Source organism: Tachysurus fulvidraco, chromosome 13 (genome assembly GCF_022655615.1).
Source record: "Tachysurus fulvidraco isolate hzauxx_2018 chromosome 13, HZAU_PFXX_2.0, whole genome shotgun sequence".
NCBI classification, from domain to species: Eukaryota; Metazoa; Chordata; class Actinopteri; order Siluriformes; family Bagridae; genus Tachysurus; species Tachysurus fulvidraco.
The window spans coordinates 22,047,340-22,072,339 of NC_062530.1; the positions used below are offsets into that span (position 1 = coordinate 22,047,340).

The 25,000-nt window shown below is 39.2% G+C and overlaps 1 protein-coding gene across 8 annotated transcripts in view; it reads left to right on the forward strand.

Annotated features, from left to right (window-relative positions):
* Positions 1 to 25,000, forward strand: part of shank3a (SH3 and multiple ankyrin repeat domains 3a) — a 258,958-nt gene that overhangs the window by 131,375 nt on the left and 102,583 nt on the right. For all 8 annotated transcript variants that reach the window (XR_003442937.2, XM_047822191.1, XM_027162070.2 and 5 more), the window contains one exon: positions 24,762 to 24,870. Coding sequence is in view for 7 of the 8 variants with exons in the window: in XM_047822191.1 (XP_047678147.1) it covers positions 24,762 to 24,870 (109 nt within the window). In the remaining variant the exon portion in view is untranslated. The remainder of the gene's footprint in view (positions 1 to 24,761; positions 24,871 to 25,000) is intronic.

Here is a 25,000-nt window from a genome sequence, read left to right on the forward strand (position 1 = left end):
CATATGCATTTAAATGTATTTGTAATTAAACCCAATGTGTAGGATTAACACATCATGAACCCACTGTGTACTGCATACAGTTCATCCTGACCTTTTTCAGAAGCTCTCATTGCCTCCTGCAGTATAAAGAAATGTCTTCTTTCACTGCATTATTATATGCCAGCATATTATGTGCCGGCAGAGTGTTTTTTTTTTTTTTTTTTATCAAGAGAAGATCTGCCAAATCTGTAACGGTGCTTTTTGCACCCTGCCAATATCGTGTGTTCTAGTCGAGTGATTTCTGGTACCTGCTCAAAAATAGTACAGAAGCTTAGTGAAGGAGCTACCAGCACTGTTATTGGCATTTGATTGTGGATCGAACCGACAAAACATTGAAAACATTGAAAGCAAAAATACTGAAAAAAACAAGACTGATATTTTTCAACTTACAAAAAAACTTTTTAAAATCCATAACAGCACAAACTTTTTTTTTATATCAAAAAAAGCAGCAAGATTAAACAAATCTCTTTACTTAACTGTATTTTATCTTGGCCTTAATATGCTGTAGGTTACATTAAAATAAATGGCTGCTTATATTTTTTGTTCTTGATATTAGTTTGTTTTTGTTGTTTGATTCTTTTTTGTTGTTTTTTTTGGTCAGTAATTTTAATGCAGCCAGTATAAGCTGGTTAAAGTTGGTTAACCATATAAAAGATCAATATCGACATTTAATTAATTCTATTATTATTATTATTATTATTATTATTATTATTATTATTATTATTATTATTATTATTATTATTTCTGGACGGGGGCACAGTGGCTTAGTGGTTAGCACATTACCTCACACCTCCAGGGTTGGGGGTTCGATTCCCACCTCCGCCTTGTGTGTGTGGAGTTTGCATGTTCTCCCCGTGCCTCAGGGGTTTCCTCCGGGTACTCCGGTTTCCTCCCCCGGTCCAAAGACATGCATGGTAGGTTGATTGGCATCTCTGGAAAATTGTCCGTAGTGTGTGTGTGAGTGTATGAGAGAGTGTGTGTGCCCTGTGATGGGTTTGCACTCCGTCCAGGGTGTATTCTGCCTCGATGCCCGATGACGCCTGAGATAGGCACAGGCTCCCCGTGACCCGAGAAGTTCAGATAAGCGGTACAAAATGAATGAATGAATGAATGTTTGTGCTATGTTATTTATTTATTTACTTATTTATTTATTTATTTATTTATTTATTTATTTATTTATTTATTTGTTTATTTATTTATTTATTATTATTATTATTATTATTATTATTATTATTATTATTATTATTATTATTATTATTATTATTATTAAACTTTTAAACATATACCATCAGAATATGAATTAATTTCTAAAGTGTAGCCTGCAAACAATCTAAAAAAACAAGTTTAGCTTCACAACACTAATGTCATGGTGAGGATAACACCAACCTATTTTACTTTGTTGGATGTTTAATGATGCTGCAAGAAACAGGCAGAAAGTGACTGTTGCAGTCACAGTGTGAACAATTGGCTATATATCAAACCCGTGACCCTAGAAGTTCGGATAAGCGGTAGAAAATGAATGAATGAATGAATGAATGAATTATTGCTGGACAGGACACCGTTCCATCCACGTATATACATTCACATATAGAGGAGACTGTTTTATAGCCGGTAAGCCTAACTGCACTAGATGGGAGGAAACTGGAGAACCCAAACCCAAGAATAAGTGTAACTTCACACAGAAAGAGAGAAGGAACAAGTAGTGGACAAGTAGAAAGTGGCATGGGACCATGATCGCTGACGGTAACAATATATACAACTGAAAAATAATTTTAGGTACATTTTTCCTATAATACTTAATTTTCCAGTTTATTATCTCAATGCTTTTCCAGTTCTAAATATATAACCTCTTAAAATAACATTGTTATGAAGAACAAAGTAAATGGAAAAATAAATGTCTAATCACACAAAACAAATCTTTGGGTTAGGTAACATGCTCTCTCTCTCTCTCTCTCTCTCTCTCTCTCTCTCTCTCTCTCTCTCTCTCTCTCTGTGTGTGTGTGTGTGTGTGTGTGTGTGTGTGTGTGTGTGTGTGTGTGTGTGTGTGTGTGTGTGTGTACAACAAAATCCCCAGAATTGATACCTCCTAATTTGTGCCAGCACAGAGTGACATGAATATTGTAGGTGATAAATCAGTAACAAGGTTTTTGTGTGTGTGTGTGTGTGTGTGTGAGTGTGAGTGTGTGTGTGTGTCTGTCTGTCTGTCTGTCTGTCTATTTGAAACACATTCAAGCACATATGCAACTGCAGTTCTGTCTCAAAGACTCTTCTCTACTGAAACCCTATTAAGACAAATGGATCACTCCAGGAGCCATCAATCAAGCATTGAGTGAAGCAGTCTACCGGAAAATGGACTGATAAGTCAGACGTAACTCACTGTGAGGCTACAGTACTGTGTCAGCATCTTTAACCAAAACATTGCTATCCATGTCACAAAACAGTGTGTATTACGCAGCATTCTAAACATATTATTTTATCACATCGTTTTTACATCAAAATAGCATTTTAAAGAACTTCTCACTAAATGATGGATAGGATAACTTTAAGATATGTCTTTCATGTTCACTGACCGATCGGCTACGATGTGACGGTTCATCATTAATGCATCGTTCATTTATTCTGGGCACTGCCAAATCTGTTCAAGCTGTTGGCAGTGTTAATTGTTCTGGTTTCAGCTGTGTTGAAAATCTGTTTGTTGTTGTCTGGGCTGGAAACATAAAATCTTACACCAGTAGTTTTTTCTGGTGGGCAATATTGATATGTTGATATGTGGATATGTTGGTATTCAGTGCTCAAATTACAGCACGGTTGCTGAATACATTGGAACTTCTTAATGATTCTTTAAATGGGCGAATCACTTTATGCATCACTTTATGCATACTACTAAACAAGTTCAAATTCAATTTAAACATAAAGTCATTAAAAACAATTGGTAGGCTTTGGAGAAACATACAGTTGGAGCGAACTTACAGTTTTGCTCTCCCACTTTTAATAAATCACACATTGCATGTAACTGCATGAACATTACTTAATATAATTTGTGTAATTTTATCGAGCTGATCCTTGATTAAACTTTATGCTGTGTGTTGCATGAGCAGCACACGAGGTGCCATCTACAGCCACTACACTGCAACTACTGGAAGTTTCAAGGTGGGCCGGAAAATCTGAATAAAGCAGGCAGATAGCTTTGGTAGTAACCTGGGCCATCCCTTACACTCCAGGGTAAATCTTTTGTACCATCAGTGTCCATCTTTTACTGTATGTACAATTGCGAATGTAAAGTACATCTTATAATAATAAAATTCTTTAAGGTCCATAATCGGATTTTAATGGATCACATTAATTAGCTTGTATAGCAGTAGGTTTTGGCAGTGTTTTAAACAGTATTGAGGATGCTTTACAAAGTATTTAGTATGCAGCATTTGCTATTCAGTTTTTAAGTATCTTTTAGAATCTTTTGTGCTATAAATGTGTTAAACAGTTATATAGTATTGGGTATACAGTGTTGGATATGTTTCAAATAGCATATGGTATACTGTATGGTGTTGGGTATGTTGTGAACAGTGTTGAGTATGGTGCTGGGTATGTTGTGAACAGTGTTGAGTATGGTGTTGGGTATGTTGTGAACATTGCTGGATGTAGAGTGTTGGGTATGTTTTGAACACTGTTTGGTGTATAATGCTGGGGATGTTTTGAACAATGTTTGGTGTATAATGCTGGGTATGTTTTGAACAATGTTTGGCATGTTGTGCTGGGTATGTTTTAAACAGTGTTTGGTGTATAATGCTGGGTATGTTTTGAACAGTGTTTGGTGTATAATGCTGGGTGTGTTTTTTGAACAGAGTTTGGTGTATAATGCTGGGTCTGTTTTGAACAGTGTTTGGTGTATAATGCTGGGTATGTTTTGAACAATGTTTGGCATGTTGTGCTGGGTATGTTTTGAACAGTGTTTGGTGTATAATGCTGGGTATGTTTTGAACAGTGTTTGGTGTATAATGCTGGGTGTGTTTTTTGAACAGAGTTTGGTGTATAATGCTGGGTCTGTTTTGAACAGTGTTTGGTGTATAATGCTGGGTATGTTTTGAACAATGTTTGGCATGTTGTGCTGGGTATGTTTTAAACAGTGTTTGGTGTATAATGCTGGGTATGTTTTGAACAGTGTTTGGTGTATAATGCTGGGTATGTTTTGAACAGTGTTTGGTGTATAATGCTGGGTCTGTTTTGAACAGTGTTTGTTGTATAATGCTGGGTATGTTGAACAATGTTTGGGATGTTGTGCTGGGTATGTTTTAAACAGTGTTTGGTGTATAATGCTGGGTATGTTTTGAACAGTGTTTGGTGTATAATGAAGGGAATGTTTTGAACAGTGTTTGGTGTATAATGCTGGGAAGGTTTAGAACAGTGTATGGTGTATAATGCTGGGTCTGTTTTAAACAGTGTTTGGCATATAGTGCTGGGTATGTTTTGAACAGTGTTTGGCATATAGTGCTGGGTATGTTTTGAACAATGTTTGACGTACAGTATAGTGCTGGGTACGTTTTGAACAGTGTTTGGCGTATAGTGCTGGGTATGTTTGGAACAATGTTTGGCGTATAGTGCTGGGTCTGTTTTGAACAGTGTTTGACGTATAGTGCTGGGTATGTTTTGAACAATGTTTGACGTATAGTGCTGGGTATGTTTTGAACAATGTTTGACGTATAGTGCTGGGTCTGTTTTGAACAGTGTTTGGTGTATAAAGCTGGATATGATTTGAACAGTGTTTGGCATGTTGTGCTGGGGATGTTTTGACTAGTGTTGGCGTATAGTGCTGGGTATGTTTGAACAGTGTTTGGTGTATAGTGCTGGGTCTGTTTTGAACAGTGTTTGGTGTATAAAACTGGATATGATTTGAACAGTGTTTGGCATGTTGTGCTGGGGATGTTTTGACTAGTGTTGGCGTATAGTGCTGGGTATGTTTGAACAGTGTTTGGTGTATAGTGCTGGGTATGTTTTGAACAGTGTTTGACATAGTGCTGGGTATGTTTGAACAGTGTTTGGCATATAGTGCTGGGTATGTTTTGAACAGTGTTTGGTGTATAGTGCTGGGTATGTTTTGAACAGTGTTTGACATAGTGCTGGGTATGTTTGAACAGTGTTTGGCATATAGTGCTGGGTATGTTTTGAACAGTGTTTGACATATAGTGCTGGGTATGTTTTGAACAGTGTTTGGCGTATAGTGCTGGGTATGTTTTGAACAGTGTTTGGCATATAGTGCTGGGTATGTTTTGAACAGTGTTTGGCATATAGTGCTGGGTATGTTTTGAACAGTGTTTGGCATATAGTGCTGGGTATGTTTTGAACAGTGTTTGGCATATAGTGCTGGGTATGTTTTGAACAGTGTTTGACGTATAGTGCTGGGTATGTTTGGAACAGTGTTTGGCGTATAGTGCTGGGTCTGTTTGGAACAGTGTTTGGCTTATAGTGCTGGGTCTGTTTGGAACAGTGTTTGGCGTATAGTGCTGGGTATGTTTTGAACAGTGTTTGACGTATAGTGCTGGGTATGTTTTGAACAGTGTTTGGCATATAGTGCTGGGTCTGTTTGGAACAGTGTTTGGCATATAGTGCTGGGTATGTTTTGAACAGTGTTTGGCATATAGTGCTGGGTATGTTTGGAACAGTGTTTGGCATATAGTGCTGGGTATGTTTGGAACAGTGTTTGGCGTATAGTGCTGGGTCTGTTTGGAACAGTGTTTGGCATATAGTGCTGGGTCTGTTTGGAACAGTGTTTGGCATATAGTGCTGGGTATGTTTTGAACAGTGTTTGACGTATAGTGCTGGGTATGTTTTGAACAGTGTTTGGCATATAGTGCTGGGTCTGTTTGGAACAGTGTTTGGCATATAGTGCTGGGTATGTTTTGAACAGTGTTTGACGTATAGTGCTGGGTATGTTTTGAACAATGTTTGACGTACAGTATAGTGCTGGGTCTGTTTTGAACAGTGTTTGGCGTATAGTGCTGGGTATGTTTGGAACAGTGTTTGGCGTATAGTGTTGGGTCTGTTTGGAACAGTGTTGTGTTGTATTTTTACTCATTGTTGGATCTGCAGCTATGGCTGGTATAATGACCAGTGATCAGCTCAGCAGGTTGTGTTTGTCTGAGGCTTAGAGGCAGTGCTGAATCAGCTTCAGTTGTTCTTTTGTTTTCTCCTGGTATCTGATGACTGTTTGCATTCCAGTCATACTTATTCCTTTGACTTTGCACATATGTACATAGGCATGTACACACACACACACACACACACACACACACACACACACACACACACACACACACACACAAATATAATTCATGTACACTGTCACTGTGCAGATGGAGTGCTTAAGTAAGCTGTATGCCAAGTGAGTGTTGTTTTATAGCAGTAGAGTGTAGACGGACGCTCAGTATTTATAATCCCATGATGCATATGAGAAACATAATTCACTTGTACAATTCTGAAGCAGTACAGTTAATCCTTAAACCTTCTTTTAACTGAATCAACGAAAAACATCACGGATCAAAATCACGGATTGCATGTAATGTTGACTGATATGTTTGACAGTGTTGACTAGCACAGAAAGGACCTGTATATATTTGGGATGTTTAGCACATCATTAGCTGTAAGTCAGTAGCAGTGAATGATTTGTCCTCATAGCAGCACCATTTTAAAAGGATTCACACGATCATATACGAACATGGGAGCATATTGAAGAGAAAATGGAAAAAAAGGAAATCTGTTCTTTCCTACAACAAATAAGAACAGATATGATTTTATCTTTTGTCCTTGGTCTTGTCACATTTCCTGGCCATTTATATTTATTTATTTATTTATTTATTTATTTATTTATTAGCCAGGTGAGTAGATTTTGCTCTAGCATTCTGGATATTGTGGAACAAATGACCCAATTTGTGTGAATGTGTGTGTGTAAGGGAGTGTTTGAGTTGCAGAGATAAATGAGAGAGAGAGAGAGAGAGAGAGAGAGAGAGAGAGAGAGAGAGAGAGAGAGAGAGAGAGAGAGAGAGAGAGAGAGAGTTGGACTGGGCCTTGTGTTGTGTTGTAGTGGTCAGTTGGTTAGTCAGCAGGTTCTGAGGATCTGTGTGCCGTGTGTGTATCGTAGCGCCCACTCCTGATCCAGCATGCTGAGAACACACAGAGAGAAAGTTGCTCGCTTTCCAGCACATGAGGTCAGAACACTCTTTCCCTGTTAAATTTTCCCTCTCACTATGATCACATCACTGTCTGTCTTGTTTTAGTCTGATTGTGTCATAAGGATTGTAATAGAAAGCCGTTACCTCCTTCCTGCATGCTCATATTCTCTGTGAATATTATTTTGACATCTGATCATTATGGGCCTAATGATCATGGTATAATAAGTGAAGAGGTAAATACAGTACATGAGGTGGTTTTTCTGAATATGTCATTTGATATGTGGAATAGGTTTGAATAAGTTCTAACAGTAGTGCTGTGTCATGGAAGGCTTCGGTTTTTTTCCAGGAGCATAGACTTAATATATTGCTGTTTTGTTTTATTGAGATGATTGAGTCTTATACTGGCTGTTTATCCTGTGGGGAATTTATGGCCATTGTTTATAAGTGTGCTTGTTTTGAGAAGCACTGTGTCCGAATTCTCCGATGTCAGCACACTACCGGACCTGGGATGATATACCACATGACATAAAGAGAACAAGGGTGGTAGTCCAGCTATAGCAACAACAGCAGCAGATATTCTGCTGTAATAATGAAACTGCAGTCCTGATCATGTCTGTTCACTTTTAATGTAACCGACATCATTGTTTCTAAGTAAATTTCACAACAAGGCTGTGAAACAGACTTAAATAAAATAATACGGAACAAAATCAGAAGCATTTTTTGCATCACTGGGAGATTTGAAGTGTGAATCCTGACATTGCCAAAGCCACATTTGCCTGGGATTCCTAGGAGCAATATTGGCCGTACTGTCTGGCATTGCTGTTTCTTCCCTGTCAATCACAGTAACACTATCTCATCTCACAGACATCTGCAAGCTCATGTATGCAGAAGAGTATACAGTAGGCATTGCTCTTCTCTGAGAGTGTTACTCTTTCCTGCAGCAGTTGACTGGCTTTATTTGTAACAGAGGATTTCTTTTTATCACTAATTCTGGCATTTTCAGCCTTTTTTCAACATTTTTCAAATTGTAATGTTTAAAACTTGCCCAGCCTTCTGCTAGTCCAGCGGCAGGATCCCACACTCTCATTGCCATGGCCCGGGATCGATTCCCGGGCACGGAGCTATCCCAGCGGCTGACAGACTAACTCTCAATGCTGGTCCTAAGCCTGGATGAAACAGGAGTTTTTCGTCAGAAGAGCATCCGGTGTATAACCTGTGCCAGATCAGATATACAGACCAGATGATCCGCTTTAGCAGCCCCGAAAATGGAGCAGCCGAAATAACAACAACAATGTTCAATGTGCTCTTTTTACTGATGTTTTTATTCTTCTGTTAACATGTTAACTTACAACACCAGTTAAGCAGCACCCCCATGAAAGCATTCATGCAAATATAAATGACTTTTGCTTCTTTGTAGAGGTTGCATATAGCTAATATACATATGAAGATTGAATGGTTTGTATGGTCATGAAAAATCTTTTAAATCATGGCAATAAAGGTAAAACAGAATTGCTGGCTTTAGCCAGTGGAAAGGGTATTGGAGGAGGTCTCTACAGCCTGAGCCGGACTCATGGTTGCGCCATGTGTGTGAAGGCCAAATATCTGTGTTCTCATTTGCCATCTGTTGTTAGAAGATTTTGTCCTTTCTTTCAATTATGATTGCGACTTATTGTGTCAGTGGATAATGTTTGGTAAAATTATGGACGGATGTCAGTGGAATAGTTCTGGTGCTTGCTGTGCAGTGTGCCACAGCCTGGATACATCACAAGCAGGGTAAATGTTAGGTGGCCACAACACCAAGTTCAGAAAAATGGATGGGATTTTGTCACATATGCAGATCAGAATGCTTCCACATCTCTATAGGATGTATAGGATTTTGTCACATACTGTATGCAGATCAGAATGCTTGTGTGTGTGTGTGTGTGTGTGTGTGTGTGTGTGTGTGTGTGTGTGTGTGTGTGTGTGTGTGTGTGTGTGTGTGTGTGTGTGTGTGTGTGTGTGTGTGTGTGTGACCAGAGAGTAAATACTACTAAAGCAGGTGTGTGTGAACCAATAGGCATGTTGCTGGCAGGTAACTATGGCAACTCATCTCCTGAACATTGGGAGGGGTTGAAATGTGGTCATTAATCAGAATCCTGTGCATACACACATGCGGACACACAAACAACACAGGACAAACATGCAGCTTTATGATTCATTTGTGAGGTATTAATGTCCAGCTCGGTGCTTGGAAATAAAATCTCTAGTGTAATAAGACCTTCTTCTATAAAACAACATTAAATCAGTGAGGGGAGGATTACAGATACATGCACACACACACACACACACGCGCGCGCGCACGCGCACACGCACACACACAGACACACACATAATTTCGAAACTAGCTGTCACCCAGTGATGTTTTGTCCAGCATAAACCATTAGCCTAATGGAAATAGATAGCTGTGCATTCTTGATATATGGCTGCTATAATTACAAAAAAACGACAGACATTTGAGTTGGACACAGTATCCTCACCCTCATTTGACACAGTGCATTAGCAGTAACATTTAGTGCACTAAAAGGTCAATGCACACTTCATCATAGTGGTCAACATTAATAGGACTAATAGCTGTTCAGCATGCCGTAGCAGCAGCATTTATTTTCTTAAACAATCCCTCCGAGAAATCAGAGTTAAATTTATGTAAAGTTTTTAACTCACACGCCACTCCTTGAGCGGCGGCGTGTCGTTCACGATCGAGTCAATCACGTGAGCCGACACCGAGTTCGACATGACGGCGGTTCTGCTAAAAATTCCTCAGTATTATATATTCATGATTCTCAAATACTTCATTTCCATATGAAGTCAAGTCCCTTCACCAACATTTGAGTTTTTATAATGATTATAATAGATTAGAATGATTTTGAGCCAGTCCTAGTGATTTGTTAAAAAAAGTGTAGATGAGTCTATGTGACTGAAGCAGTGCAGTTATGTACTGATGGGAGAAGACAATCGCTGACTTGAGTACGATTTCCTGCACAAGACTTTTGCACTGATTATAAACACATTGCCAGCTGACATTCAGAGCAAATCACCTCTGTATGATGAAGACATGCTCTTAATAGTTTGTCCAGTACAGTATATTCTTACTGTTACTAATGCATTGTCTTGCAGCACGGAGGTTTGGCTGTTGTTTACGGCATATAGATAATGACATTATCGATTTAGAAAACGTGCACATGTGGATTCTTTCACTCTAAGAACATTCAGTAGGCAATTACAAATGTGAATGTGGACTATGAAGGCAGTTAGAGGGTTAGGGATTTTGTATTAGCAAGTTAAGGATGTATTAACAAATTAGTAAAACAAGCCGGCCTCATTAACGTACACTGTATGATCAGAACTATGTGGAAACCTGATCATCAGAATTACATGATTGTTGAACATCCCAATACAATATACAGTAGTTCCTCCTTTTTATATGCACTTTCTAGAAAGGATTTCCACTAGATTTTGGAGTGATGATTCATTCTAGAGCATTTGTGAGTATTGTGAGTTTCTGTTCCAGTTCATCCCGAAGGTTTAAATTGCGGGCGAGTTCAGGCTTCATTCTTCTTTGAACTAAGATCTTAGTTTCAGTGAAGGGAAATCTTAAAGCTACAGAATCCATATGCATCCAATGTTATTGTAGGCTTCCTACACTGTGGCAACAGTTTGGTGAAGGCAGTTGATCAGGTATGAATGTGAGGTACATGTGATAAGAACACTGTGCCAGATTGCTTGTAAGTGTTTTGTGCTAAATCTGTATCAAGGCAGAAACGCTATACTGTACTCAAGACCTTTCAGCGATAATGTAAAAAGAGGCTATTATGAAATGTAGTCATCCTCAAATGTAAAAAAAAAAAAAATAAATAGTGATAGATGTCGAAATAAATTGTATTTTAGACCTCACATAATATAAAATATAAAATGACAGAAATCCATGAGTGTCTCCATTCAGCAGGATTAAAGCAGACATTAATAGCTGGTACTAATAAATCAGTTTTGTAACAATATTATATTTTACCAGCTGGGTATTGAAATGTGCCACAGCAGTATGGAGTCAAGAGATCAGACCATTTTTACAAACTGTTCTGTGAGGTGTTGTGTTAATGAGGAGAGTTATCACGGAAGGATGCTGTTGAGTAATTATTGTCCCTTAGGCAAGGAGAGAATCTTGCTGTTGATTATGCCCTGACATTCTGCACCTTGGCAGCTGAGAACAGACTAAATGGACCTGCGGTAAAGCTGGCTTCCACCAAGGTCTCACTGAGGTCTTAGTTGCAAGGATGATTAACTCACCTTCTCAGACATCATTAAACTCCCCATAAGACTAGGCAATCTCCATTAGCCATTAGTTCCTCAAAGAACATTTACATCCCCCTGCCCCTAGACACTATAGGCCTATATGGAGATCCTCTTATGTTTCATACAGTATATATTCATGATCTGATCCCTGTGTTATGTTTGTTTCAGCCAGCACTGATGCTGATGAATCTTTAGTTCAGCAAATGGGACCTCACATAAAAGTAGCATATCACCCTTGTCCTTGGCTCACTTTCTCTTTCTTTCAAAACTTGCACAGCGAAGATAGAGCGTTTACATCTAGACCCATAAGACCAGGATTTCTTTTATCCTCCCTGAATTCCTCATTCTCATTAAATCAAGGGGAGGTCGCAGTTTAGAATCCCTGATCTCTATCACATTTCTTTTACTCTCACCTGCTGTTTCACATTCACCCAAGAAAGAAAAAAAAAAAACGAGAGTTGATTCCTAAATACAAAAAATGCCGTAAGCCAGTTCCACAATTACAGACTTACCCCTAAGTTCCAAAAATGAAGATATTACTGGAAGCAATTGGCCTACAAACTTCTCTCAAGCTGTTTATGAAAAAAGGATTTCGGCAGTGTAAATTCAGTCACAGTAAATATATTGTTATTCTTTGGTACTCACTGCACTAAAACACTATTTAGAGCTGCATAGTGCTTATAATGTAAAACCGAACCCATCGCTAATTAAGGTGTCGCATAGTGTGGTCATCTGTGTTATCAGCTTTTTTCATACCTGTACCTGTGTATAGATTTATAATCTATAATGATGACATCTCCCAGACCTACAGTGCAAGATGGAATAAACCTCCTTACCAGATTGGAGTGTCAGTTTAGATGAGAAATCAATGAAGAAAGACAGAGGTTATTAAAGCTTAAGTCTAAGACCCAGTTCATTCCAACCATTTTTTTTTATCCTCAGGTCCATCCATGACCATCTTACTGTATCTATTAGGTGTTTGTTCGCATCCATCCATGCATGAACCACACTGCACCACTGGTGAGGAGCTACTTCTGCTGGCTTACCAAATTAATAGGAGCCTGACAAAGTCAATCCAGAACTGTCTGTATAAGTATCTTCAAGCTCTGCCTGTCCTGATTGACCTGAAGTTACTGAAGCCCCTTATCATGTCATTCATCTTTTTAGACCCCAAAAACAAATTGTATCTGAGGTCTTCATTTTACCTGTTATATGCTAAAGGCCTTTTTTTTGCTGGCAACTTAATATTTATGTCAGACTTTTTTGTTGGTATGAAACTTTCAATTTACTAGAAAGAACAGAACAATGAAATGTTGGTTGCTTGCACCCACAACTCTTAAAAACATTTACATTTACATTAACAGCATTTGGCAGAATGCTGTTAACGCCCTTATCCAGAGCGACGTACATAAGTGCTTAAATCTCTCTCATTGGATACATTAATGCTGGTTCACTAGGTTACATACTTAAGATACCATGTGATTAAAACATTGTTCAAGTTACAATAAAAATGTTTGGTTTTGTTTGTTTGTTTGTTTTTTTAAATAAATGCAGAAGATAAAGAAGTGCTAGTGTTTCCTGAATAAGTAAGTCTTCAACCGCCGCTTGAGAATAGCCAGTGACTCAGCTGTTCGGACCTCTAGAGGAAGTTCATTCCACCACCTTGGTGCCAGAACAGAGAAGAGTCTTGTAGTATACTTGCCTCTTACCCTGAGAGATGGTGGAACCAGTCGAGCAGTGATGGTAGATCCGAGGGTGCGAGGTGCAGTGCGAGGAGTGATGAGGGCTTTGAGGTAAGAGGGAGCTGGTCCATTTTTGGCTTTGTAGGCCAGCATCAGTGTTTTGAATCTGATGCGTGCAGCTACCGGAAGCCAGTGGAGGGATCGCAGCAGCAGGGTTGTATGCGAGAACTTTGGCAGGTTGAAAACAAGCCATGCAGCTGCATTTTGGATCATGTAGACCTGCCAGCAGTGCGTTGCAGTAATCCAGTCTAGAAATGACAATTACACGCCAAATTCTACTGTTGTGCGCTAGACTGTTAGTCGTTCTTCTTCCTGTGAAAGCCAATATTTAACTCTATTTATATACCCTATGATGGATTAATACAATTCAAAACATATTGTAATCATAAGATTCAGCAGAACAATTATAATAGCAAATTTGACCTTATTGTTCTCCTCTACCGAGCAGGTCGAGGGACTGTGAGAAACGATGAGCGCCGCGAGCTTTTCACTTTTTATGCAGCGTGTGCTACTGTCACTCGTAGAGACATTTTCTAGGATCTCTGATAGCAGTGTAGATATTAAAATCTGCATGTTAAGCCAATAAATACGTTCAAGAGTTTATTACATTCAGTCATTTATAACTTATTGTTGAAATTATGAATTACAAATTCTCTTGCTATTTCATCCTGCTAATTTTATTGTTCTAACTCATCAACAATTCTTTTTTCATTCATATCCATTTACATTAAACATCATATAAATCTCTTTAATAATGCACAACACCCCTCTCTTTATAAAGCAGACAGGGGTTTGAGTATGCACAGCCCAGGGAAGCTGTCAGCTGTAGTTTTGTGGCTGATGTAATTGCGCTCAGGCTCTGTGTGTGTGTGTGTGTGTGTGTGTGTGTGTGTGTGTGTGTGTGTGTGTGTGTGTGTGTGTGTGTGTGTGTGTGTGTGTGTGTGTGTGTGTGTGTGTGTGTGTGAGTGTGTGTTTGTGTGAGTCACTTAGCTTAGTGGTACGGCAAAAAAAATGCCCTAAGGGTATCAAAACCGCCCTAACCTTGTTTCCGTGGTGTTTACTGTACATTATTCTATTTTATTTTTGGTGTATATGTTTTAATTAGAACTAAAAATTAACATTCTACTGTTGGTTTGTGTGTTAGAATCCACTTACTGTTTTGAACATATAATGGCTGGAGTTGTTAGATTGTTGTTAGTTGTTAGTTGTTGTGGAGGATATTTTACAGTCGTGATTTGGACACACTTGTCCTCTTAGGAAAGAGGGAAGAGTCACAGCAGATCAATATACTGTACACAATGCTTCTGCCTGATCACCTTTAGCCTGGTGGGAGTGAACTGTTCTAGGATAAATGTCTCACACACAAGTCACAAGGGTGCAATGAACACTCACTAGATGTCAACTCCAGTGAACACATGGGAAAATTTTGTTTGTTTGGTTTTTTTTTGTTTGTTTGTTTGTTTGTTTTTTAAAGACAACATTAATTATTTATTTTTCCTCAATTACTTCTTTTACCTTATTGGCACTCGATTGGAAACCTTGCACATGCCTAATGGAAAATACTGTATGGGTTTGCACACATACACACCAGATGTTTGATGAAGCTGTGATATGTCTTAATTATCATGTCTGCTGACCCCCACTCCCATCTTTCACTGCTTTTGGCACTAACATCAGTCATTCCTCTTCTCCTCCTGATCCTTCTTTCCTTATCCTCCTTATCCATGTCCTCCTCTCACCAGAAGCTCCTTCATCGCTTGATAGTGTCCAGCGATGTGACGTCTTATCTCACCACTTCAGCGCTAGCACAGCTCTCATATTTTCAGACCTGTCCTACTGCGCTTTTACGAAGCACGGCCGATGCGGTTAAATTCCAGATCGCATCATCTATCTCATACGACTAAGACTGTAAGAACAATATAGATCCGTTTAATTCTGCGTGGTTTAAAAACACACATCGGTTGTAAATATACAGACAGTTTTGCTTCAGAGAGTGGATGTTAAAACGTGTCATTTTATTTGTTCGTACATTTTGTACAATTTAAACGTATACATTGGATTAGATAATGAAACATCACTATTTAATACCAAGCATAAGTTTAATGCACTTAGCATGGTTACATCCACGTACAGATGTGCGTCTGTCTTGACGGTTGTCACCATTTGCCTTTTACTTACTACGTGGTCGAAATGCTCCTTGATCAAGAGGTGCTCAGGGTGGATTAAGCTGTAAGTCCATGAAAATGTAACATCCAGTTTTTGCAGCTTTATGAAGGAACACCTTAGATTATATATGGTCTCTTAAGGAGGAGCAGACAGCCAGTGAATTCACATTAAAAGCTTATTATAGGTGAGTGATATGTGCAAGACCAGGGACATGATGCATGACATCAGGACAGCTGGAGGGTGAAATAATGGAGAAGAAAGGATAGATACAAAGAGTAATGACTGAAATAGCAGTCGAAATAAATGACGAGGTACAACTTTGGTTTCTGTGTATAGTGTGTATGTGTATTGTGAATATTATGTTGGTGTTGGTGTTGGTGTTGGTTATATGGGCATGTGGTAGCCTAGTGATTAAGGTGTTGGGCTAAAAATCGGAAGGTTGTGAGTTCCGTCCCATGTCCACTAAGCTACCTCTGTTGTGCCCATGAGCAAGGCTCTTAACCTTCAGTTGAATAAAAAAAGTAAGATAACGTAAGTTGCTCTGGATAAGGGCGTCTGAGAATGCTGGAAGTGTACAGTATATGCTGTGGTAGGAAATCTGGTGCCAGTTTTTTTGATTGTTCCAGAGAGCTTTTTCATTGTTGCATGAGTATAAACACAGTTTAGATTAAAGCACACCGCACATGCACACAAACTTCAGCAGGTACAGCCTTGTTGTTGTATAGAGCCTATAGTAAATACACAGCCATAAGCATCTGTGCAGAAACACAGTAACAGTAACAGTGAAAGGAAGCTTATTGAACAAAGATGTGTGACATGTTGGGATTAATTCCATTAAATCTAATCCATTAATCAGCTGGTTAGAATCATTTCTAAATAATTCCCTCAAAGTTTATTTATTTGTTTGTTTGTTTGTTTGTGTATTTATTTATTTATTTGTTTGTTTGTTTGTTTTGTCACATCAACGGGAATCACAGACGCACGGATAGATGAACTACATGTAAACTTTGTACACTATGTAGTGGCAGAGGCATAAAAAACATTTCAAGTGATTTTCTAGTTAAAGGTTCTTGGTGTCTATCAGGCAAACAACCCTCAGCTGTAGGGTTCTCTGTGGAGACTGTAAGAGATCATCGCTCTTAAGATTGACAACCGAAGAACCAAGAAGCCTGTTGTTTTTGCTCTCTGGCTTCCAAACATGTTCCTGAAATGAAAATTCGAGTTCCATTTAGAGCGAGAATGAGTAATTTCTTTTCTACAAGAGTATACTGAGTTCTGCTGCTGTAGAGTTTTTGCTTTCTATTCACAGCCATGTTAAAAGTGTAGAGACGGAATATAATCACATAAATCTTTATTTATTTATTTTTTTGCTTTTGGTATTTGGGTAATAAGTAAACAATAAATTACTAGAATAGGACTAATTTTGAGCATGTTTTATGATCTATTTTATGCAAAACCTGGAAATAATGTCTTAATTATTAATTCTTAATTAATTCTTAATTATTTGTGCATAGGGGGGCATGGTGGCTTAATGGTTAGCACGTTCGCCTCACACCTCCAGGGTTGGCGGTTCGATTCCCGCCTCCGCCTTGTGTGTGTGGAGTTTGCATGTTCTCCTCGTGCCTCGGGTGTTTCCTCCGGGTACTCTGGTTTCCTCCCCCGGTCCAAAGACATGCATGGTAGGTTGATTGGCATCTCTGGAAAATTGTCCGTAGTGTGTGAGTGTGTGAGTGAATGAGAGTGTGTGTGTGCCCTGCGATGGGTTGACACTCCGTCCAGGGTGTATCCTGCCTTGATGCCCAAAGACGCATGAGATTCTAAAGTGTAACCTGCAAACAAGCCAGAAAAACAAGTTTAGCTTCACAACAATAATGTCATGGTGAGGATAACACCAACCTATTTTACTTTGTTGGATGTTTAATGATGCTGCAAGAAACAGGCAGAAAGTGACTGTTGCAGTCACAGTGTGAACAATTGGCTATATATCAAACAGGGAAAAATAAGCGCCTGCATTGGAGTTGCTCCTATGTGAAAGCATCGCATTGTTTTTTAAGTAGATGCGTGTGAAGTTACCTAAGTGATGTTTATTAAGATTTGTTCATCGATCCATTTAAATGCTAAATGTTCTTTCAAGTTTCCCGGTCCAAATCCCGACTATTCATTTCTCTTCCGTAATTGGCTTCCCGGCCTCTCATGAAACATGCTGATGTAGTGGCAGGCTGCTGAGGGTCACAGTGAATCTGAATAAGATAAGTGTGATGAGCTCCGTGTCTCTCTACTTCTCACCTGTCTTCGCCATGAGTTGCTTATCGCAAGCTGAAGCCTGGGCCTGAGTGTAGCAGGTGGTCATTAGATTAAGACGAGGGAAACATCTGGCTGAGGTGCGGTTTCAATGAACATGCGGTGCAACTGATGGTGAACGGTGTCTGATGCGTCCGGAATATGTTAATACAGTGTACGTCTTTAGCTAGGGTATAGTTGTGTTGTAGATTTATACAGTGTTATAGTTACTGTACGTATAAAGTATTCTCCACAGATGAGACAGATACAAGTGTCATAGTTTTTCAATATATATCTTTGTTTTTGTTTATACATACTGTTATTTACATCTTTTAGATAGCTATATATATGAATATATGCACTATGAGTATGTAGGTTCATTTTAAAGTGTCTGATAATACTTATTTCTCCCCTGACATGTCAAAGTGGTTTCAGCTTTGTGCTTTTGACAAGAAGGCCAGCAATTTAAATCTCAAGTCGGAGTATACGTCAGCGTCGGGATTCTTAACTATCGGCCGCCAGTCTGCAGTACCTATATCCTGGCATCGCATTCATTAAAGTCGGTTTTTATAAAAGCATTGTTAAACGAACAAAGACAAATGTACGTTCATGAAAATATGCCAGTGATTATGACCTTAATTATATTCTGCATAATAGGCTAATAAAAAGTAATATCCATTATGTTGGTTATCTATTCCACCCTCTACTTGAACTTGAGTCTTATCTGAAGAACCATAATAGAGACTTGCTGGAATATGACTAAAGGCGTGGATTCTCAAAATATTTGGTATGGTCATAAACCACTAAGATGATCATACCCCCGGGTGTCAGTTATAACATCTGCTCTGAACTGTGTGATATGTGAGTAAAGCAAAATATTTATGGATTTTCTAAGAGTATTAAAAACGGGACCCGAAGACAAGCGTGTCACACTGATCTGAAACCAACCCGAAACATTTACAGCACATAGCAGGCACTCTTATTCAGAGTGACTTACATTTTTACTTCAGTTTATACACCCGAGCAATTGAGGGTTAAGGGCCTTGCTCAGGGACCCTGCAGTGGCAACTTGGTGGACTTGGGATTCGAATCCATGACCTTCTGATCAGTAGTCAAACACCTTAACCACTGAGCTACTGAACCACATCCCACAAACCAATCAATTAAATTCGATTTTTTTCCATTCAAGTTTATTTGTATAGCGCTTTTTACAATGGACATTGTTTCAAAGCAGCTTTACAGAACATAAACATAGAGCAGAAGGTTATTATAAAGAATAATATAAAGATTAATAGAATACAAAATTCAAGAGTAATATTAGATAGATTTAGTTCTCAATGTGTGTGTATTTACCAATGAGCAAGTCTGAGCTGACTCAGGCAGCAGTGGCAAGGAAAAACTCCCTTAGATGATGAAGGAAGAAACCTTGAGAGGAACCGGACTCAAAGTGGAACCTCATCCTCGTATGGGTGACACTGGAGGGTGTGATTATAAATATACAGTCAAACAAATGTTGTATAGATGCAAAAGATCACATGGAGTTTACATCTTTTTAGTATAGCAGAGTCTAAGTGTAGCTGATACTGTAGATCTCTAGATGCCTCAGGATTCGCTGAGTCAGCCTCATCTCAGTGGTCCAAAATCTTCATCGCACGGAAGACGATCGGAGCCGGTACAATTTCTGGATGCCTCGGGATGGGTAGAAAGAGAGAAGCGGTGGAGAGGGATTAACATATCTGCTGCTCATAATATTTGCAAGTCAGATATAGTAGTGCACAATATTATGGGATGTATTATGTGTAATCAGAGTTACATACTGTAGGTTACAGTGATGAAAGTAACAGTCAAGCAGTAGTGCATAGGATTATCGATGAAAAAAGTAAAAACAGTCGTTTATAATATCATGTCATTTGAGTTGTCCTCCATCCACACACACACACACACACACACACACACACACACACACACACACACACACACACACACACTCAAATGACCACTGTTCTAACTGTCTCACTGTCCTTTGCAGTTTTTTAATTTCCCACCATTTTAATTAGTTCTGTTTACATTTGCAGCATTTACTCTTATTTTACTGTAATGTCTTTTTGCACTCTTCACCTCACTACAGCTCTGTACTGGTTGGTGCTGCACTGTTCAGCACTTTAGTCTTTAGTCTTTGTTTAGTAATATTAGTGGATTATATATATACATTTGCATAAGTGGACTTTATGCAATATTGTGTAGGTTTGTGTATTCTCATGTTGTTCTGTGTTGTTTTGTGTGGCTTCATGGTCACGATGGAAATCGGTTCATTTCACTGTGTTCACTGTATCATGTACTGTATATGGTTGAAATGACAATTAAACTACTCATACATTAAACATCATCACACGCTATCATAAGTGAAATGGAGGTCCGAATGCAATGGTAAAAACTTGAGGTTGTTTATTTAGGGAACTCATTATAGCTGGAAGGGGGGCACGGTGGCTTAGTGGTTAGCACGTTCGCCTCACATCTCCAGGGTTGGGGGTTCGATTCCCACCTCCGCCTTGTGTGTGTGGAGTTTGCATGTTCTCCCCGTGCCTCGGGGGTTTCCTCCTGGTACTCCGGTTTCCTCCCCGGTCCAAAGACATGCATGGTAGGTTGATTGGCATCTCTGAAAAATTGTCCGTAGTGTGTGAGTGAATGAGAGTGTGTGTGCCCTGTGATGAGTTGGCACTCCGTCCAGGGTGTATCCTGCCTCGATGCCCAACGATGCCTGAGGTAGGCACAGGCTTCCCGTGACCCGAGAAGTTCAGATAAGCGGTAGAAAATGAATGAATGAATTATAACTGGTAATTATTAATAGGAGGTCCTGGGGAGTTTCTCCTTTTTTTTTTTTTTTTTTTTTTAAGAAGCACACATAATCTGAGTTTCGAGCCACCGGTATGTGTTTTAGCTAGCATGGTTCGACCTCAACGTCCGTGCCAAATTTTTACGGGTTAAAGAACAGATAAAAAAAATACACAGATTCGTTTTCTTCTTCTACCTTTGACATTTTACCGTTAGGGGTCGCCACAGTGAATCAACAGTTTCTACCTAACTCTGTCCTCGGCAGCCTCTACGCTCGTACCGATTACCTTCACGTCCTCATTGAACACATCCATATACAATATCTCCTCTTTATCACCTTCCTCTTGACCTCTTACCGGGCAGCTCCATCTCCAACATCCTCCTACCAATATAACCATCTCCCTCTTTTTGTACATGTCCAAACCATCTCAATCTAGCCTCTCTGACCTTGTCCCCAATTGTAAAAAACAGTCACTTCAGGTTAAAAATGTGCTCTGGCTTCCATGTCACCGAACTGTGTGGGCTTTTAAAAGTGTGTTTGGACCCGGAGTAAACGCCAGTGCAGATGAGGCTTCAGGAGATGAGAACCTCGAGTCAAGGAGAGTCGAGTAAAGAGAGTCGTTAATGCACAAGGCTGTCAGAGTCGAGAGCGGAGAAAGGGCAGAGACGTTCTCTTATGTGATAATGAAACCTGATTTTTTTTTTCACACTATGTCCGCAACTTGTTTCAGTAACACAAACACGCACACACACACACACACACACACAGGACTCCACTTACCCGATGTGACGGCTAGGATTTTCTTTTGTATCACATCTCCATAACAACAGCTTGAGTGGCTCAGAGAGAGAAAGTGAGAGAGGGAGCTCTACAGAGTTTCTGTCCCTCACAGTGCGGATGGAGAAAGTGGCAGAGCAAGCGTTTGAGTGCATGAGGGCTTGTGTGAGTCATTCGGATGATAGAGGTAGAGCTGGATAAAGGTTCAAGGATTGTGATATACAGGATACTATCCAAGTGAAATCACAGACTGCAATACATTTACATCAGCACATGGTGAGAAACTCAGAGCTTTTTCTTTCCTGTTTTCTTTATTTTGGCTGATGTTTGTGTGTGTGTGGGTGGGTGTGGGTGTGTGTGTGTGTGTTTTGGTAGTGGGGGGTCTGTCTGCGGGGTTCATGTCTGTCAGTCTGTCTGTCTGCCTGTGTTGGTCTGTGTTGTAAGACTTTTATACTGAAGTTATATAACAGATGGTAAGATGGGAAATGTTCAGGTATTTTGTCATCTAGTAAAATTATTACTAAAACCATTTTCAGTTCAACAGATTATTCCAAACAAATAAATAATCGCATATTAACCGATTTCCTATCTGATATCATAAAGCTTCTAGGATATCATGTTACTTTTCATACATGAGGATTTGTCTGCACATGTGGAGCTACATCGTGTGGCTTCATGTCCTTCTTGTACGGCTTCAGCTTTTTCAGATCGCAAAGTGCTGGACAAGAGGTTGTGACTTTAACTTCCTAAAGCAGTGCAGATACACACACACACACACACACACACACACACACACACACACACACACACACACACACACACACACACACACTGCGTTTGCTGCTGCTGTCTGTCTGAGCTGAACATTTCTTTAGTCTGTCCTTGGGTGTGTGACGCAGGTTCTTCTCCATTCAAGACCATTTGATACTTTAGTATAATAATACTGTATGTATGGAGAAGCTCAAGGCAAACGATTACATTAATAACTTAACAAACAGGTACGTTTAAGTCGATTACTCGAGAAGCAACAGCATGTTTTATTCTCGGCTGAATATACGGTATCTGAAGGTAGTGAGTGAGTTTAGGATTAATCCTTTGTCTAATACTGTATCGTTTTTATTGGATTATGAGAAGGAGCAGAGAAAGATCAGCATTAACACTAAGGCCTGTCTGCTATAAGGCGATCAACGTCAGTGAAAATCAGAGAGAGAAGAGAATACACTGACGATATCCCTGTACATCAGATTCATGAGGGGGTTTTTTTTGTTTGTTTTTCTTTGCTTTCTTGAGAAAGACCTTAGTCTACAGTTTAAAAAAAAAAAGCAAAAGAAAGGGAAAAGACCATGTTAGAGATGGACACTTGTTTGACTTAAGTGTTTTGTACCATATAAAATAATTAATCCCTGAAATAATTTCTTAAATTATTCATGTTAAATGTCAAATTTGAGGGATTTGTTCAATTCCTGAATTGAGGTTGTGATATTTGCCTTCAGATTGGATGAGGAATTGTCACTTAATCTCTTGAGGACAATGTAGTTAATCTCTTGAGGACAATGTAGTTAATCTCTTGAGGACAATGTATTTAATCTCTTGAGGACAATGTAGTTAATCTCTTGAGGACAATGCAGTTAATCTCTTGAGGACAATGTAGTTAATCTCTTGAGGACAATGTATCTAATCTCTTGAGGACAATGCAGTTAATCTCTTGAGGACAATGCAGTTAATCTCTTGAGGACAATGTAGTTAATCTCTTGAGGACAATGCAGTTAATCTCTTGAGGACAATGCAGTTAATCTCTTGAGGACAGTGCAGTTAACCTCTTGAGGACAATGCAGTTAACCTCTTGAGGACAATGCAGTTAATCTCTTGAGGACAATGCAGTTAATCTCTTGAGGACAATGTAGTTAATCTCTTGAGGACAATGTATTTAATTTCTTGAGGACAATGCAGTTAATCTCTTGAGGACAATGCAGTTAATCTCTTGAGGACAATGTAGTTAATCTCTTGAGGACAATGTATTTAATTTCTTGAGGACAATGCAGTTAATCTCTTGAGGACAATGCAGTTAATCTCTTGAGGACAATCAAGCATCGCGTTAGTTCTGGCAGGTCACGTCGTCAAGTGTGCATCAGCTGTTAATCAGCTGTCCACGATGCGCACCAATCCGGTTACGACATCCGTATTACCCGACCATTTATATTCCCATTCATAGAGCCGCTCAGTGCTTCGCTGCTGCCGCGATCTAAACTCCCTCCTCCAACCCCCGACTCCACCACGCGCCGGAACCCGTGTTCGCTGTACCAGTTTACGTCCTAAATCTCCACATATTTTTCTCCCTCTTTCTCCCTCTCTCTCTAATTATTTGATTATCTATCTATCCATTAATTTATTAATTTCCAAAAACGCGTAAGTGAGCTTATCAATACTATGCATGCTAGTGGTTCTGTTAGGGGGGGTCTATTCTATTTTCTAGTCGCTGCTCTCCCCGCTCTGTCCATGCGTGCGCATGGACGGGCACGTGGATTCTTGCCCAGAACAGAACCATACGGCCAACACTGAATGCATATCATCTAATTCCCATGTGACAAAGTGGTCCTGACAGAAATACACTTAACCTCTTGAGGACAATGCTCATAGATTCATTTACAAGTTTCAGATACGTAGCCTTTATACTCAGCATTATGGATGTGACATGAAATGGGGAAAAGTTTGTGAGAAACTGCACATTTCCTACAAACTCATAAGAACTTCTACATAAGAAAATGACTCGAATAGGAACAACCAACAAAGATAAACACTGTTACGGTTGTAAAATGTTTTATAGTTGTGGATCCTAGTTACTGTATATATCAAAGTAAGTGCTGTTAAACCCATTTTTGCTCTCAAGTTGCCACAAGCGCTGTAAGTAACATTGCAGGTGCCTTTTCAGGCAAATCCGTTGCCTCGCACGGTCCTTTATAGGTTCAGGTAATCAGCGCTGATGTGCAGCAAACAACATATGTGACTAATAGATATTTAGAAGTTTATTTTATTTAGTTCTTTATTACACACGTGGATCGTGTGACGTTCGGTGCTTGGTGCACTGTTTACGACTTCCTCGGTTCATACCCCGATTTATTTATTTATTTATTTATTTATTTATTTATTTATTTATTTATTTATTTATTTATTTATTCTATTTGGTATCGAACCCTGCTTCATATCGACATATAAATGTGTGAGTGTTTAAAAGGAAGGAAGGAAGTTTAACATCGGTGTGGAATTGGAATTGGATTTGTGCCTGCTTGTGTGATATATTATCCTTGTAACAGGAATATGCATACAGTAACTCTTCTGCATACTTTGGATATTGTCCCATGTTGCATTATTTAACATACATCTTGTAGATTCAGTTATCTAACCTCTCTATCGTCCTTCTCTTCCTCTTTCTTACAGGCTAACTTGAAGAAGTTTATGGAGTATGTTCAGCAAAAGAATACTGAGAAGGTTTCAAAGTTTCTGGAGAAAGGCCTCGACCCAAATTTCCACGACCCAGAGACCGGGGGTGAGTCATATAATCCTTACTTTATGGGATGAGAGGTCTTTCAGATGTACGGTTTAGTTCTGGATCAGTTCTTACAGCCTTTTTTTTTTTTTTTTTCAGAACAGTAACTGTGTTAGTATTTATACAAAGG